General features: G+C 37.4%; 1 protein-coding gene across 4 annotated transcripts in view; it reads left to right on the forward strand.

Moving 5' to 3' along the window:
* Positions 1 to 18,991, forward strand: part of FAM135A (family with sequence similarity 135 member A) — a 79,448-nt gene that overhangs the window by 24,448 nt on the left and 36,009 nt on the right. For 3 of the 4 annotated variants that reach the window (XM_056487104.1, XM_056487105.1, XM_056487108.1), the window contains exons 4-7: positions 13,977 to 14,056; positions 18,131 to 18,273; positions 18,390 to 18,460; positions 18,775 to 18,948. In XM_056487104.1, the coding sequence (XP_056343079.1) occupies positions 13,977 to 14,056; positions 18,131 to 18,273; positions 18,390 to 18,460; positions 18,775 to 18,948 (468 nt within the window). The remainder of the gene's footprint in view (positions 1 to 13,976; positions 14,057 to 18,130; positions 18,274 to 18,389; positions 18,461 to 18,774; positions 18,949 to 18,991) is intronic. The other variant, XM_056487106.1, reaches the window with a different exon arrangement.

Consider the following 18,991-nt stretch of genomic DNA (forward strand, 5'->3'; position numbering starts at 1 on the left):
TAAATACAATTTAAGACAGAATCTTGTCTTCTAAAATATGAAGTCTTATATTTGTTGAAACTAGGGGTTAGGAAAGTAAGTGGAAAATTGAGCACTGTTTCCTTTTAGATAGCTGAGAAATTCAGGTTTTTGGAAGCACACTGAGTGGGACTGAAGACATGGGGAGGTTGTTCTGCTTGTCTTCTCAGTTATCTGAGGTGCAATGCCTGTATTAGGAGACTTCCAGCCACACAGGGAAGCTTGTCTGGGGGTCACCTAGAGCCACTGTAAATTGGACTCCTACTTTTGAATCCTCCTCTTCACTCTTCTCCATGGGGATTCCTAGAAGACTACTCTACCTGCTCTACTCCAGCTTAAGAAACTAAATGAGATCCTGATGCTGCAGTTTTTAGCTACACGTTCTGACCCATAAAGATGATGGTACAGATGCTTATTTCTTGAGTCGTTATTCATAGAGGTATAACTAAGAATTAGTAGTGGTAGTTGTCCTGAGGGTGTGGTTTTTTTAACCTGCATCCTCCCATATCCTAAAAATATTACTTCAGTCTTTTGTAATGTTCATAGTTACTCATTGCATTTTCTAGTCTTCTCAGATATGGAGTACACATTTCAAATCACCTGAATTTTATTCAGATTTTAGCTCTTATGCTTAAGTAATACTTTTGGACATTTTAGAATTTACAACTTTTGCAATTGAAATTATGATTTTGCAATGGAAAACATTTTCTAAACTCAGAATTAAAGCTGTCTAATTGCATCCCATCTCCAGGCATTCAATTTGGCAAAATTCTATTTCTTAGGATCAAAAAGATAAAGAGCTCAGATGCCCCGTTGTGCCATCTTGCTACCTTTCTGGACCTGACAGGGCCATGGTAGGCACTGCACTTTGGTGTGACAATGATATGGCATAAATTGCTGTCCTTTGATGCTGCTTTTGGGGGTCTGTGTAATTAGTTATTTCTTTAAGAAGAAATAGGGGTCTTGTATGTAGAACGAGGTACCATTTCATGCTGCAAAGTAACAATTGTATCTCAGCATGCCTTGCCATGAAGTTTGTCTGAAGAAACATGATCAGTGGGTTTAGTTTAGTGAGGGAGTAAATGACACTGTAAGACAGGAATGAATATAAAATGATTTTGTCTGGAGAAGACTCATTCATTTATTCTCTAAAACATACAGCTACCATATAATATGAAGGTAGAATAGGCATAGGTGTTTGCTGAAGGCATCACAAAAATGATTTCTTGAGTATGCTCCTTCTTTTTCTGAACTGAGTTTTACTGAGTTCAGTATTCTGGAGTGGCATGTGACAGCAGTAACAGTTTCAACTTTGCATTGAATACATATTTAGTCACTAAAATTGGTACTTTTGAGTTTCTTTCAAGTGTTAGCACCCTTATGTGCAGAAGCTTGTGGCTTGTGCATAAATTCCAACAGTCTTGCAGCTCAGACCTGATGCTGTGAGATGGTAGCAAAACCCAGAAAAATCTGACATTCATAGGTGTTTTGCCTTATTTATGTGTGCTTGGTTAATACACATAATAGTTACAGCAGAAATATGATTCTTTAAGTTAGTTTACCACCCACAGGTATCTGAGGGAAGGAGGAGAGAAACATGCTCATCCTGTGTTTGTTTCAGAGTCTTGACTGCCTCATGATACAGCAGAAGTTTCTGGTATGGTGTCTTTTTGTGTCTTTTACTGCTCATACAGGTTAATTATACCTTTATGTATACCTGTATCTATAATCACGGACAGCACTTCACTGGATCATCACAAACTGCAGAAAGCATATGGTTTTGTTGGAATAGGGAACCAGGCTCAGTCCCACCACTAAATGCAGACTCAAACTCACTGCCTCCACTTCAGTCAGGTGCTTGCTTCAAAATCTCTTCCTCTTCTACTTCTTCTGCCTCCTGCCAATTACTGTACTCCACATAAAGTAACTCATCAGATTTTTGAATATTTTTAACCTTATTTTACCCCACTCCACTTGTTTGCCCTTTCCCAGATTCTGACTTACATTGGCCATCGGGGAAGAAGCTTAAAATACCTCCAAATACTTAGAGGCCTTTTAGACTGGACCATCATGTTCATGCTTATGCTTATATAACTTCCTTTATTTATTTGCAAAGTTTTAAAATTGCTTAAAAAATTTGTCTCATATTTTCTCCAAAAACATGATGAATACCTTAGATAAAGTGATCAAAACCTCTGCTGCTAGTAATTTTCTATATTCATGTATTTTTACTGCAAGAAGTAGCATCCAAGCTATTGGAGGTGATGGAGGTGATCAGACTAAAGAAAAAAAAAAAAGAAAAAAAAAAAAAAGAGGTGTATTTTTTGCTTGGGCATATTTTTTTAATGTGGATGGTTATGCCTGAGCACCAGTTTTTTTTGGTGGGGGGAGAGGGTGAAAGTATACCCAGCATGGCCCTCTGTTGATGCCATGAGCCCAAATCTGGTGTGAAATAGCATTCTCATCTATGCATTTATAGTTGGCCTGAGCATGTATCTACCAAAAAGTGTGATAATCATGGTCGTCTCCTGCTTTGTTTGCTCCTGCAGTCAGGTCAGTAAGATGAGCTTGCTTTTGACAGCAGAGTAGTCAGAGAGTGGGTTAAGCAGGCAGGAACATGGGGCTAATGGTATAGATCTTACAGATAGGATGATCTGTTGGGTAGCAGCTGCCTGAGTAGGGTGATCCTGCATCTGATGTTTCCTGTGTGCCTGCAGTCAAGCTCTTTTACAATATGGTTGGTCAGCTCAACATGGTAAACCAGCAGAAAAAAACTGGCAAAACCAGAATCATTCTGGGTTATATTTTTTTAAATCTCCCTGGCCCACATCAGCATCAGATATTCTGTCAGTGATGTTGCAGAAGGAGTATAAAGAACGCAGGAAGGATGGGATGCCAACTTCGGTCACCAACTAGTTTTTGGGTTGGTTTAACTGTAACCCTGGACTGTGTCCTGAGAGAAATGCCTGTAAAAGTTCCAGCCTCCGTGTTAGGAAGACATCTCTGGAATGGGAGAGGCCATTATGTCAGTATGATCTGCTCAGCAAGAGCAGCCCAGAGATTCTTATGTTTTGAAACAAAACCTCTGTCTGAACTTTTGCATTCATCTCGGTTGGCATCCCTGCCCCTAGGATACAGAGTTATGACAGACGTCAGGTATGTCAGTTCTGATTTCCCTAAGCCCTCATGTGGAGATACAGAGCTCACCTGGCAACGCCAGTTTGCAGTTTCCACCTCCTTTGTTGCTGACAGCTTCGTACTGCTGCAGTGCTCTGCCCTGTGGGTTGTGCTGGCTGAGCTGCTGGATCCGACCAATGTCCAGAACTGCTCTGCAAGTGATGCACTGGTGTAATTGAGAAAGGTGTCAAATGTCTTGCAGGGGCAAGAGTTGAGTGCCTGGGAGGACAGGACAGAGGAAAAGGGGTAAACAGAATTCCTTAAACTTCATTTCTTGCAGAAGTCCTTATATTGTAAAAGTACAGTCTAAATTTCAAGACATTATTCTTGATATCCCCTAACTATAAGGAAGGATAGGGTTTCCCATATACCAGCTTGCTTGACTGGCACAGAGAAGGAATCAGATTATTGCAGAAGTTAGAGAGATCCAGCTCTGGTACTTGGCAGAGAAGGGGCCAGTATGCCAAGTCCCTTTCTGTAGGTCAGCTCTGAAAGGAGGAAGGAGGAGATGATAGAAAGGCATCCAGAGCAGCAGAAACCCTCAGCTTCCAACTCTGCAAGGAGAACACAGATTCTACTTCATGGATTTTGCAGATACTAACTTACAGGGAGCAGTGGTGGGAGGTCAGCTTCGTAAGGGGAACAAAATGAGTTACGTACCCAGATGCGTGGAAAGTGTGAGGTGCCTCAGTATATGTAGAAAGTAAATTATATGATCACCTTGATGACCATCTCTGCACTTTGGTCATTTTACTATGGTTAGTGCTTCTTCTGTGGAGTTTTTACCTTTTCCTGATCATATTCTTCTCAGTTTTTATCTCATAGTACTTTTGCATGCCTTCCTTTCAGCAATTTGTTTCCTGTCTTGCCTGAATGCATTCCTACATAAAATTGATTTAAAAATATTTTGGATACCATTTGAGATTTTCTGCACAGTTTTTGCAAAACAGAAGCCTTTGAAAAATGTAGACTTTAGAAAAACAATTATTTTTGCTTGCTTAATTTTTTTAACTTGTTGAACAGGTTCAGCAGGTACTGTGTATCTTCAGGGTATCTAGCTTGTAGAAACTGGCAAGAGAAAAAGGGGATTTGGCTACTTAGTATGTTTGTTCTCCTGTAATTTGTTTCATTTATTTAAACTGGCATCAGTTTAATTCTTTTGAGTGTACTGGATAGGGTAGGTCTTGGAGATGGAAGATACTGTTGCTGTAGGAGGTGGCTCTATAATGTCCAAAAGTCTGTTCAAGAGCAATAACTCTTCTTTTCTATGAAGGGGAAAGAAGTGGATTTTTGCTTTCCAATCTTGAATGCTCACTTTACTTTCTGACATTCATAAGCTTTTAGGGTCATCGCAATTTAGAGAAACACACTTTTAACTTTTAAGTTTTTAACTCATGCTGCTAACTTTACTTACTTGTCACATTGTTCTGGTAATATTCTCTGAGATTGTTTCTTAAGATTTATGTTAATAATAAATGTATAAATACAATCTGCAGCCAGCAGTTCTGCTTCTCCATATTTTTGGAATTGAAACTCTTGAAGTTGAGGGAAAAAATAATTTACTGAAAGTGGCAGTACAATTTCATATTATTTCTGAACATGGAGCCCCGCCACTAGCTCAGCCTCAGTCCTAAGCCCATGTCATGTCACTGAAAAGAACACTTTCTCCCTGGCTGTGTGATCCCACCTTCTGTAATAGCCCCTACTGGATTTCTTTTTCCCTTTCCAGGTGGATGAGCATGTTGGTTTGTTTTACCATACAGTTGATGGACCATCAAAACTTGTCTGAGGAGGGACAAAAATATGTAAAAGAGGTTTTGGTAGAGCATTGGCAAAGTGCTTCTACTGTGGCAGTATTGTCTTAAGGTGATTTAAATGAATCATGAAAATGTCCCTTGCATGAAGGAAAAAAGGTAGACACTTCTGTATCTGAGAGATTACTTTTCTTTCTTAGCTTGCTAATAACATCGCAGAGCAGTACATTATATTTGAAACTACAGTATTTAATTTTACAAAATTGAATGACAGAGCTAATGTGACTTTCAGCTTACATGACAACTGAAGCTGAATGACAGTTTACTACAGGGGAAAAGATGAAGATGTTGGTAAGGGATGAAAGTGATGACATACCTCTCTTTGATGCATCTTACATAAGATATGGTAGTTTACATGTGCTCTTTTGTCATGATTTTTTGCAACAGTTTTCTTTGTGGCACCTGATTTTCCATCTCTAGTTAAATGCTTGCAATTTGCTATTAGAACAGATTGCCTTTCATTAAAATAAGGTGCAAAGTGAATTGTAAGGCTTGTATACTTGTTTACTGACAGATGAAAGGAACAGAATTGCACAGCTTCAAAACTTACAAAATTTGAAAGATTAGTGAATGCCAGAAAGTGAGTTGTCTTTTAGTTTCCCATCTGTTGTGTTTGCTAAACTTTGATTTCAAAATTACATGTTATGTTATGTCTTAGGAAAAACTGATGCCTGTTTGCAAAGGCTGGAGGTTATAAATTTATGACGCTGTATACCAGGAAAGCCTAACATCCCAGAAAACGGAAAAGTTCCAAGCCACAAAGTGGTCAAACAATTGTGATATATCATTTGCAAGGCTAGTATGCCGAATCAAAAAGTCAAATGAAAAATACTTTCGAGCTAAATAAATAGAGTTGAAAAATTGTTGTAAGAAAAAATGAGAAATTATTCCTGAAGTTAAGCTTTATAGGACAGTTGTACTTTAAAAATGTAAGGAAATTTAGTATTATTTCTTTCTTTTTCTCTTCAGTAAGGACAGGAAATAAAGATGAACAAAAATTATAAACTTAGACTAATACAAGTTAAGATACATTTGATTAAATAAGAGCTCATCTAGTGTCTCTTTAAAAAAGCAATACTTATTTGAGACAGTTCCCCTTTGAAGTTTTTTAATGGATGTTCATAACCATCACAGGAATTCTCCCTGAGTGTGTCTTGTGGAAAGAACATGGTGAAAAGGCTTTTGTAATAATAAGGCAAAATCTCCAGTTGCATTTACTTTCCCCTCTCTCCTGTTTTACGTATTTAATCCTGTTTCATAACAAGCTGCTGTGACTTAGTTGAGGTATTAGTCTCCCAAATAACTCTAGTCAAACTTTTGGTCTAATTACTATTTTGTTTATATATAAGACTAATTTTCAGGAATGTGTGCTCTAGGCACTAGAGGTACTTCAAAAAAATAATTAACTTTCAAGGAAACTTTCAAATAAATGAGGGCCTCTTATCTGTTTCCTCTTTTTTCCATTGTGTTATTCATCTTAATAAAAGTCAGTGGGGAAGTACATGGATTTTTCGTTGAAGGGATTACTAAAAGATTTTAAACATAGGGCATGATAGTTTTCCTACTGCTCAAGTATCTGAATTAGAGTTCCTCAGATAAATCCCACAATTATAGCAGAGTGCAATCTCATATTGGTCCATATTAGAAGTACTTACTACAAAGTGATTGCAAGATACAAATCTTTCTGTGTGTTCTATACTTGTATTAAATAATTCCCTGTCTAGATAAGCCCTTTAGCTAGTTTGGTGTCCATTTGGTATTCTGTGGCCCCCAGCTGAGTTTGGTGGGATTAAATTTTTATAGATGACTGTGCAAGTCTCCTGGTGAGGAACAAGTCTAACCAATTCTGTTTTTAATTTTGTACTTCAATAATTAATATTTTACTGCCTGTGCTTTATTCTCTCTTTCTCTGTTCTCTTATTTCTGTTATATTGCACCTTATTTTTCTTCCATTCTGGTTTTCCTCTTTGCCTGGGTTGCCATTTTACAGTGTGCTTATGAGGTTATTTAAAAAAATCTGGCAAATTTGGGGAAACGTTTAAGATCAAATATTTGTGTTCTACAATCATATGGAAGGCTGTAAACATTACAGGTGTACTCAGATTGCCTGGAAAAGTATGTTGGCATTTTTCAGTATTGGCTTGTAACCATGTGAAATGCTAAATGTCTTTACTGCTTTCAAGATTTATTTTTTTTTTTTATAAACCCATGAAAGAATTAGGGATGTGGGGTTTCTCCAGTAGCAAGGGGTTTATCTTGCAGAGCAGAAGGGTGTTGAACAGAAATAAAGGAATTTATTTTTTCTCATCATTCGATCCTTTCAATATTTTGCTGACTCAACTTCTTACTGCAGTGGGCATTTCTATTCGTGCCCATTTGCTTCCATGGGCAGAGGTCTGATCTGTAGGAGACACAGCTCTGCCAGGGTCAGTCTGATGCCGCCTCCATGGAATTGCTGCCCCCAGAGCTGCCTGTTCCTCTGGAGACTTACTTTTCTGTCTGTTTCCCTTGCACTTGCTCGTTTCACTGCCACATTCCATATTTGCAAAGTAGTGCTTTATCTCCAGCGCTGTTTCCTCTTCACCAAACGAGCTGCGCTTGCCTCAGCCACAGCTCACCTTGGAAAAAGGAAAAATCTTAGTGGCAGTCTGCAGTGGAGGGTGTGTTTTTGATAAGGCCCTGCACTCAGATCTCAAGAGCTCTCCTGAGGTTTTGCATATACAGAGTCACAGCTGTTCTTCCATTTGGTAAACTGATAAATTTAGAATCTGCCCTGCAGGTGACCCAATGTGCATGTGAATTTTAAAGTCCATGACATTCAGTACTTGCTCTTGTTAACGTGACTGAGCACATTGAAGTGTGCAGTGAGTGCAGTAGGATTTAGGGAAGAGGAAATCTCAGACTCTGCTGTTCACACCTCTGCCTTTCCTCTTCCCGGCAGGAGGAACTGCAAAAAGTGTTACCTTAACGGTGAAGTGTGTTATAAAGCTTTTTCAGAATGTACACTTGCCTTGGAATGTTCTTTAGCTGACAAACTAAGTGATTTTTCAAGTAAATTCTTCTGCAGCTGTTGCCATAAATGTTCATAAGCTTTTTTAATGCATGGGATTTTTTTATTTTATTAACGGTTGTACTTTATGACTGCATTTGCATGCATTACTCCCTGTAGTTCCATGTGGGAGCATTAAAAAGTCAAATCACTATTACTTCGTACATTTCCATTTTTGTCAGTGGCAAAATACATTCTAGTTATTGATAAACTGTTTTCCTGCTCAGATTATAAATTATCATTTTCCAAAAATGTGGTAAAAACTCCCTTGCTTATGCCTATCTAAATGACATTCCCCCTTAGTGGGGATAAAAAAAGGAAACATCCATTTCCTGTGGGGGAAAGCATTTTCTGGCACATGGCAGATTTTTGAATCTTCAAGATTTTAATACAACTTGATGAGCAAGATTTAATCCTTTTTACAGGATGGGCAGCAGAGGTGTCCTTTGCCTTCAGGAGAGCAGTAATTCTAGCTATTTATTTCAGAATACTGTTTCCTACGAGGTCTGTAGTAAGGATACTAATTTCCAGATATCCTTGAACCTTTTAATATCATGGTTATGTATTTGCATGTAGTGGCATTGGAGACCATATGACTTAAAAGCAGGCACCTGCATATAGTTACTGAAGAATGACTGCATAGACTGGGCTTGACAGAAATCACCTGAATATTTCAAGCTGTCCACTTCAGTTTTCCTTGAATGGTGTCTCAGTAGACATCTCAAATGTTTTGACTATCTCCCACACTGAAGCCAAAGCAAGGGTACCTTTTGGGGGATGGATGTCAAACTGCTTCAGGATAAAGTAGTGCAACTTGAGCAAGAGATCTGGTATTAGCAAAGATAAAAGCATTTAGAGAAGGAGGGGTTGGCAAATTTTCAGAAGTGGTATTTTAGGTCATCTTTTTTTTTCTTAAGTCAATGATACTTGAAATTTAATAGGAAGTAAAAGATGCTGCATTTCAGAGAAGCAAGTAAATCAGCTGTTGAGAGGGATTTTTCCTGTGTAGACTTAGGAAAACCAGGAGCTGGAATATGCTCTGCAACTTGTTTTGTGTACCAGTTCCCTAGCATACGTACTTCTTACTGTGTTGCCTTTCAGTCATCAAGTTGGAAATTGTTGAAGCCTGTTTTTCAAGTTTCATTTAATTTCTGGGATCATAGACTGATTCAGGGTGGAGGGGGTAGTTGCATATCATACAGTTCTGACCCTCCTCCTGCTGAAAGGAGGGTCAGAACTTGATACAAATCATGTTGTTTGGAGCACTGTCCCTCGTGTCTTGAAAGCTTCCATAGAGGGAGATTCCATAGCTTATCTGTTCCAATGCTTAAGTATCCTTGAGACTGTTTCAAGTTCCATTTAGTCAGCCTCCCTCTGGAGCCTGTCCTTCAAATCACATAAACGCCATGAACATCAAGCTGTAGCAAGCTGCTTGATGTCTTGAAAAAATGGTTCTAAAGACTCATTCAAAATCTGTTCTTGGTGTGGTCAGACCTTCATCCAGCTGTGTTCCCTGCAGTGACTCATGTTCAGGCTCAACTTCCTTAGCTGCCACTGTAGCCAGCCCATTAAAGTGCCAAACCCTAGCTGTGTCATCTAAGATCACCCAGATGTATCTTGTTGAATTATCAGGTGATGATTCTAAACATCAGCAGGGCATAATCTGTCAGAGTATTTTAACAGTTAATGCCTATCAGGCTCTTGCTCATGATTAATTTTTTAGTGCATTTTCTGTCACACTGTAAATTAAAGTTCTTGGTGGTATTTCTCTTGTTTTGTTCTCTGTTTAGTGAAATACACAGTTATCCTGCTTGAGCTAATGGCACAAATGATAGTCTGATGGATGTTGCTGTTTTTATGGGTGATTCTTACAGTGTACCACCTTTCTGAATACTATTGATTCTTTTCTTCAAAACAGAGTAGCTTTAAAGCTTCTTTGTCAAAATACATCTGATTTGTTTTCTGAAAAAATCAACCCTAATAATCTGAAAATGGTGATTTTTTTCATGTAGTGCAGTCAAAACAGAGATTAAGGCACAGATTGTAAGCAGTATTTTTCAAACTATTCTTCAAAAATCTTCACATAAAAAACTAGACAAATAGTCTGTGCTTTTAAGAACATTAGCAGTTGGCTGGAATATTAATGCTGACTGCAAATCTTGAGCTATTTTCTTTTTCTAGTATTTCTGCTCTGGAAAACAGCTTTACATAAATCTTTATATGAACCTAAAGCCCCTGTCTCTATTATCACTAGAGCATTTTTCTAGAGTGCTGTTAGAATCAGGACTTGAAAAGGAGCCAGAGTGGTGCAAGATCAGCTTGGTTATTCCCCTGTCATGTTCCTGGATTGGAGGTGCATGTTAGAGAAAATGTGCTGTACTGAGGTTGGACACATGAGTCTCACTGGCTTTGCTGTAGGATGGACAGTGCTCTGAGATGTTTATACTGGGCTCTCTCTTCCACTGGGCTTCAGGAAAGCAGTTCAGTATGGACACCAATGGACCTGAACTGCTATGTCTGAAAAGTTCTAGTGGTAAGCCTGCAACTGTGTGATTATGTCTGCCATGTTCCATCATCTGGAAGAAGCTGAACTGGGGTTTGAAAGCATTGGTAGACTGGAGTTTACTTCATCAATTTGGGCACATTTGCTGCACCATCGGTGATCTGTAGCATTATCATGTGGGATTTTCCACTACTCGGGATACCTTCATTCTCTTGTTACATTAGATAATGGAGAGTTGATACATGAGACAGTGGAAAGCTGATTGTATTCAGATCTTATTTATGGAGTGTTTTAAGGATATTTGGGACAATTGAATGTGATAGGTGAGTAAGAAGTCCTTGATACTGAATTGTTATGTGTAGGCCCAATAGATCAGTTTTATGAGTCAGTTGTCCCTATGAGAACTAAACAATGTTTATAGAACAACCAAGAAATTGAAAGTGACTTGGTTTTGTTTCGGTTTTTAATAGAAATGGTAATATTGCAACACAAATTGATCAGTGGGTTGAACAAAAAATGGCAATATGAGGAAGGCAGGGCATGGAGAAAAGCGTGATGAAGCTTGATTAATTTTTTTCCATTACTTTTAAAATTTGCTGTCAAATGAGAAATGTATATCATATCTTTAAAAAGTATTTCCTTATTTACAAATTTCAAATATAATACCTTTGTGAATCAAGTATCCTGTTTCAGTATAATAGCTCTTCATTTGCAGATAGCTCCTTAATATATACAGCATTTAAAGATGAATGACAGTGAATAATTCAGGTAAATACTGTGTAGGGGGCTGCTTTTCTTATTTAAATACTTTGGTGCAGTTAAATAATTTTGTCATCTATCTAGGTGTAAGATTTTGAATTAATGTTTACATATTTGCCCTCTGCTGAACTCCTACATGATTTTATTATTCAGAGTAACAATTGAATGTTTTATGTTCTAAACTGCTTACAGTATAAATCTGCTGAAAACCAAAGCCACCTGTATCAAACAAGCAAACAAGACACCTTCATTTCCCCATAAAACCAAATAAAAATATCAGGCAGGCAAAGGGTTTACTGAAGAAAAATGATAGAATGGTCTGCTTTTGATTAGTTGCAAGCAAAGAAAGGAAGGATGTCCTAACAGCCTTTTGGTTTCACAAATTACATTTTAAGCATGAACAATTCTATTGATCGTTTTCTTTGAGTCACAGATTGTAAACAGTCACTTAATAGTATCTCTAGGGTGAATGACTCTTATTGGATTAAGTAATGGGAATATCCCATTGCACCTTTTTTCTATTCCATGTTTTTGTTTTGCCTTTCATTTTACTTTGTTATAGTCCTTATTCAGTAATCTATCCACATTTGATAAAGTTGTTAATCCTGAGTTAAATTTATGTTCTGCAGAGCTGTTGCATGCTTCTAAACATCAGCTGAGAATTATGCAGATTTTGTATTTTAAAATTTCTAATAGAATGACCCAGTTTGGTAAGCTAAAGCCAAGGTAAATTAAAATGTGTGGCACATCTCTGAAATTACTGAGGTCTGATGTTTTAATAGAAAACTGCAACAGAATATTTCATGTAAACCATATCAACATTTTTACATTCTTTTAGTACATGAAGTAAAAAGCAGTATGCTTTACCATGACTGGCTGGTCATTAGGATCATGGGAAGATGCAGCTGGTAGTGGTATGGCACGAGGCTCTTGATGAATGTTTACTGTGGATCTAAAAATGACACTGTGAAGCTGGGGCTGATGGAAAGTATCTCGCTGCTGAGGCTATTGTACATTATCATGTATCATGTTTCTTCAGTACAGGTGAAATGAGTAACTAATTGGATGTGGAAGTCTCATCTGACCCAGAAAAAGGGACTACACTGCATCCCCCTGGGTTAATGCTGAGAGGGCACTCTTAATCTTCTCAATTTTTTATACTCTTGGAGAAGATAAGAATGAAAGCTTAATGTTAATTTTTATTTCCTTAACCCAATACAAAATGAATTAATTTACTATTTATGAATCACTTAGGGAGTGTATTTGGAATCATGTTTGACCCGTGGATTTCCAGAAATGAAATATGTAACTAGTAGCTTGCAATAGGTGAAGTTTTGCTCCATTTTTAAAAAGTAGGAATCACTTCATCTCTTATCTCTAAAAATGTTACTTGTTCACTATATTCTTATTCTTTGATATGTATGTTTTGACAAGACTAAAGCTAACTTTTTAGTTTTGTGGAAGAATTAAATTAAGAGCTTTTTCACTGGCTGATTGTTAGGCTAATACAAAATGACATCAGTTGTAGTGAAGTCTCAGATGGTGACCTTCATTTGAAGTGTTAGAAGCCAAAATCAGAAAACTATGAATAGATGGGTTTGGATTTGGATTTTTGAGGGTGATGAAAACCTTGACTGTGATTGAGTGTACACTGTGAGTGAAATATGAAGGGTAGATGTATACTCCTAAGGGCATTTAGGACCATGCTTCTGCCAAAAAAGGTAGATTTTTCTTGCTCTCTGTGTCTGTGTTTGTGCTGCCTCCCTTTCACTGGTCTTAGTGTTTGTGGAGCTGTATGGTAGGTCACACCAGCTCACTGAGGAGCTGAAGCTAATTCCTCAAACAAAAATAAATTATCTGAAATGGGATGAGATGGTTAGAATGTGTCATCTAAGTATATTTGTGGGTGCTTTTGTTATGTAAAGGCTTCCATAAAATCAGTCTGACAGTTAAGGATTTCTTAAATGAAAATCAAAGTTGGAGATGGTATGCAGCTGAATAAGATGAAAAATGGTTTAGAGATGGGGTAGAGACCCCAAAGACTTGTGTTGGGGTTCTTCTCCATCATAGGCTTGAAGCCTGCAGTTCCTGGCTTTGATAGCATAAAGGTAGTGTCATGTCTTGCCTAGTGTGACCCTTTATTTGCACTTTTGCATAGCTGGTGGCCACAAACAATATAGGGAGTGTCTGGTAAGTGGTATGTTTTCAGGGGATCCTGGAGGGGGGAGTTTTACAAACTGCAGTTTCACCTCCTTCAGTGTCAGAACTGATTATAGCAGTCCTGTAGGTGTGCTACATGGCAGATCCTTCTGACTGTAGTGTAGGTGATAATCCTGATTTTTCATTGATATCAGTTTTCCAGTGTAGTTTACTGCCTGTCTTTACAAGCATTTGCCCCAACTCTGAGGGGTATGGAAAAATTAGTGTTATGTTGGGACTTCTTTTTATTTGTGTTTAGTTACTGCTTTGGTTAATAATTTAAAAAAAATAAAACATAACAAGATAAAAGGTCAAGTAAGACAGTATTAAGCTTTGTAGAGTTCCTTGACCTGTTTCTCTTTCCCATTATCCATTCTTGCCCTTGCCAATATATCTGTATATGGTAAAGGAGATGTACTGTAACACATCTGTTGCAAATCACTGCCTTTTGCTTTAGCTTTTACCAGATTCGTGTGTCCATGAAAATTCCTCCAAGAATTCCACACGTATTAGAAGCTAGTTTGTTACATGGAGCTGGTAAGTGCAAAAACTTTTCAGTAAATTAGATCATTATCTTGCCTTGCTAATTGAGGGATTACACTTTTTGTCATGTATTTTTACAACTAATACATAAGCAGTTTTGATTTTATTGCTAACAGAATGCAAATATATCTTATTCTTAACAACAGGACTTTAAAGTTAATTACAAAATTTGTGTTACTGTTTTTCATCTGCTGATTGCCTCTGCTGGTAGCAAAACATGGTGATTCCTTTATATTAGTGTTTTCTGTTTTTTTCCACTGATCTGCTCAGTCTTCTCCATGTTTCAGGCTAAGGTGACCAAGGGCAGATCTAAGTAGATATCTGAAAGCAGTGGAAAATTTCAGAGACAGACTCTTAAAACAGATTGAGAAGCCCATTCTTTTTCTGAAAAGAACACTTAGAAAGGATGCAGTTTTCAAACTTACTCTTGTTTCACTAGTGGTAAACTTGAAAATTCATTTAACCTTCTGAACAGAATTCCCTTATATTTTTTCTTTTTTAAACCTGTCATTCACTTTTGGTTTCTATGTCCAGGCAAACTAAATCCAGAGAAACCTGTTAGGGCTCACCTAATTCTGTGTAGGCCATACCTCAGCATGGTGTAAAAATATGAAAAGCAAAAAATTAATTAAGTTTTCAAATGTTGTGTGGAATTATGAGAATTTCAAGGAAGAAAAACCTAATACAGTCTGAAAAAATGTGACAGGATGCCACTGAAAGCTGAATTTTTGAGGCTAATTTGAAAAACTAGCTCTGAGTACAGCAAATGTAGATACTGAATTTTGGTCAAGCTTCCTAAATAATTCTTGGATTTGTGTGAGATAAATGAATAGTTCGGATGAGCCAAGATTACTCCACTTCAAAGGCAAAATTTAACATAGTTTAGAGAATTCAGGTCTGGTAAACATCCTTTAGTAAAACATACTTTTTGAGAAGTGACAATAATATGATTGATATTGCTGGAAAAAAGTTCTTCTATTTCACAGTATATTTTTGAATGATCTTAGGTTGTTATTTCAGAAAGCTGCAGTCTCGTTAGTAAATTGTGATGTGTTAGCTCTTGTTTCTTGTTACTAGGCATAAAGGGTATAAAGTGTATTAAGACTGCAGTTCAGTGTGAGTTCAGATCAGCAGTTCTGACAAAGAAAAAATATAGCCCGTGATTTCCCCTTGCCACTCTGTCTTACCTTCCTATTGCTCTGTGTTTGTTGTGTGTGTCGGATTTGGTCTGAGAACTCAACTGGGGAACTCATTCAGCTGACAAGCAGCCATTTTACAAAAAACCCAAACCCCTTCAAGTCCAAAAACTGGGGCTCTTTTTACATCGGTTTCTCAGTTTGGTTTTTCAGGTAGTTACTGATAATGTTTGTCCCACAACAAAACAAAAGGAAGGGTACAAGCTGGTCAGTGAAAGGGGGTTAGTTTGTCCTTCTTGTGGACATCATAGGTCTTGCTGAGAACCTCTGCTATCCATTTCCATTTAGCCACTTGCTTGATTTAGCAGAACTGGATGCTACAGCCCTCCTGCTCCAGGAGGAGGAAAAGCTGATAGCAATTCTTGAGACTGCTGTTCTGTGTAGAAAATAGCTATTGGTCTCAGCACAGAGTAGCACTGTGCTGATTGACTGTGTGAAAATGTTACTTGTTGGCCGCAGAGGAGGCTGGTCAGGATCCCACAGCTCTCACTCTTGAAAATGGTATCCTATATTGATCAGGTACTTCTTTCTGTACTTTTCTCTCTTCAGCCTTTCTCATACTTACCTATTCTAAATCCTATTCATTTTGTCATGATATTCCCATTCCTCTCCAATTTTGCCTACTTCTAGCTCTCCCTGCACTCTGCACCAGTTACAGTTTCCTTACTTTAGCTGTTTTCCCCTCTCCCATAGACCATTTGTTTGATTTCTCTCCTCCTTTTATCTCCCTGAGTCAAATACATAGTTTTAAATTTTTCCTCTTTTCCCTGTTCATTTGCATCTCCTTTCACCCCTTGCACAGCTCTTCATGCAGTCCTTCATTAATTTAAATAAGGTGTTTTTCCCTTTCTATTTCCCACGTCCTTTAGTAGCTCATTAGAGCTGCTTGGGACCCAGCATGAATGTCATTACAGATATGATAAGGCAATTTACTTTCTTTAGCTCCAGCCTTGTGGAGGTCTTTTATTATTCTTTTAATTTGAAGGGAGATGTAGTTGTGCTGTAGAAAATGAAAAGAAAAACATATGTACTTTTAGCCTTTAAGAGGTTGTTTCAGATTTGAGGATGTTCTGAATGCCGCCTTCTTCAAAAATCTGTGGCTTGTTTTCAGAGAAGAAAAAGGGAGAGGAAAAAACAGCAAAGGCAGAGTAGGAAGGAATGAGGTGTCTGGTTTTGTGAAGCAAGAGTAAATTATCTTATAAAATATAAATAAATATATATATAAACCTATATATCTAATAAAAATATAAATCTAGTAAATTGATATGCAAGAGTAATAAATATGTATGAGTAAATATGTAATTTATATGCAAGAGTTAAAAAATCCCTCTATTTTTTCTCCTCTATTGAGGAAATGCCTTTAGTGTGGATAGAAGCTTAGGAATAGTCCTGACCAGTCAGTGCATCATTGATTCAAAAAAGAGCAGTTCTGCCTTGATGACCTCACATTTGTGAGACCTTGGTCCCTGTGTGGAAGTGGCTCAGCCTGTTCCTGACTCAGCTTTTCCTCTGCAGCTCCTCTCTCTCTTCTGGAGGTGCTGGTTTGCATTACACTGAAGTCAGCAGAGCTGGGGGCAGTAACTCAGGGTTGGACTCTGCAGAGGAAGTGGGACCTCAGCCATTTGTCTCCATTACTTCTTTTGTTTCAGACAGGGAGGGGGAGATCCCTTTTGCTGATGCTGTGCAGTTAGATCAGATTATGTGCCAAGTGAAACTATACCTGCTCTGCCCTTCAGCTGTAACAGATGACAGGGATGGAAGCTGAAAGTGGCATTATACATAGGGGAATTACACTGTAATGATTCAGCCTTTGTCAGCATTTTGTCCAGGACACCTAAACTGATGGTATGTATGGAAATATGTCAGCAAAACCCAGTGTTTGTACCTCTGAAGAGAAATGGGAATGTTTGTTAGGAGCAGTAATATTCTATCACAGGCCCCAAAGCTGTAAACTGCAAATTGCTAGGTTTTTTTTTTTTTTTTTTTCTTCCTGTGGATTCCTTTGAAGTAATTTATTAAGAAGAATCAAAAGAATTTTTAAAAATCTTTTGCACTCCCATTTACACAATTTCTAAGACATTTTGTCTTGGAAGCCATTGATGTTACTGAGCCATTTTTTGAGAGGAGTTAGAAGTCTCAGTATTTCTGTTACTTCTGTTCTTCTAACTTATTTTAGGCTTTTTTTCAGAGGATAGTACTCATTGTGATACTTCCTGTGTGATAATCCTTTGCTATTGCAATAAATACTTCCTCAATGACTGTTTTTCTCATTTCTTCTGCAAGTCTTTTAGCTCTTTTATTTCAGCAAAAGATTCCCCAACCATTCATCACACTTTTCTGAATTCTTTTTGATGAGTAGCCTTTCGATTGAAAGCAGAAGTGTCATATTGCATGTGCAGTGCCAGGTTCACATGATAAGCTGGGAATTAGTTTGGCCTGAGTAGGATGCAAAGATCTCTGTTATTGATTAATTCAGTGGAGTGGTATGTGTCATTCAACTGCTTTGCCTCATCTGTAGGTAATTTTGCTTTCAGTGTGGTTAAAACCTGAAAATTAACATGAATGCTAGATGAAACAATACAGAATTCAGGATTTTTATTACAATTTTTGATGCCTAGAGTGTCTTCAGTTTGTAACAAAGCAAAACTTCTTCAGCACTTATATTAAAAGCAAACTATATTAAAAATATTGACAATGTTTCTTTGAAACAAAATATACCGCTTCAAACTTCATCTGTTGCTGACTGAAAACTACTTACATTACTGATATTGTTATAGTTTTAATAGTAATCATGAAACTCATGGAAATGATAGTTCCACTTATTACCTGCTCTGAGTTTTCCAGTTTTATTAATACTTGTTTCTCTCTTCAGGTGCAACAGGTCTTGCCTTTCCTGCTGCAGTCCATGACAATATAGTTTACAGTAAAACATTTCTGATTCTTTACAAAAATGAGGAAGTTCCTGTGAATGATGTGATGATTTTCAAAATAAAAATGCTGTTAGACGAGAGGAAGGTAATCTGCTGTTCAAATTTACTATATACTAGATAATTTAGGCTTCGTTATGTACAATTTGAATTAGTATAAATAAGGAACCTGAAAGATTTCATGCTTCTACAATTTCTTTGTAGATTGAGGAGTCGCTTAATGAAATGAATTTTCTGCTAACATTAGATTTACACTTCACGGATGCAGACTACTCGTAAGTTTAAATATAGAAGATTTTGTTAAAGCAAGAATATATGTTAACTCTTCAATCTGTTTAAATCTGTATTATTTATAAGTGTAGCATGTTCACATTGGGCATAACTGATAGTAAAAATGAAATCCAATGCTGAAGTCTCTTAAGATTTCATAACTGGTTTGTCTCATTCTATTTTTTTTTCCTCTGGGGGAGATGCCATTGCATTCCAAAGTATGAACTTACGCTAAATTGCTATTTGTGTCAGTTATTAGTAACTTGCACTTTAAAAATGATTTTTCTAATTGTATGTTGTTCTGTTAATTTCTTCTTAGACCAGATGACGTGAGCACACTACAGCCAATTAGTAGCCGAACTTTAAAGTTGCACTTTAACCTCCACCAGGGCCTTCATCATTACGTCAATGTTATGTTTGATTACTTCCACCTTTCTGTCATATCGGTTATAGTCCATGCTTCTTTGGTTGCTCTGCATCAGCCATTGATAAGGTAATCTCTTGCTAATAAAATGAAAATAACTTATTGAATGTCC

This window comes from Oenanthe melanoleuca, chromosome 3 (genome assembly GCF_029582105.1).
Source record: "Oenanthe melanoleuca isolate GR-GAL-2019-014 chromosome 3, OMel1.0, whole genome shotgun sequence".
In the NCBI taxonomy this organism is placed as follows: Eukaryota; Metazoa; Chordata; class Aves; order Passeriformes; family Muscicapidae; genus Oenanthe; species Oenanthe melanoleuca.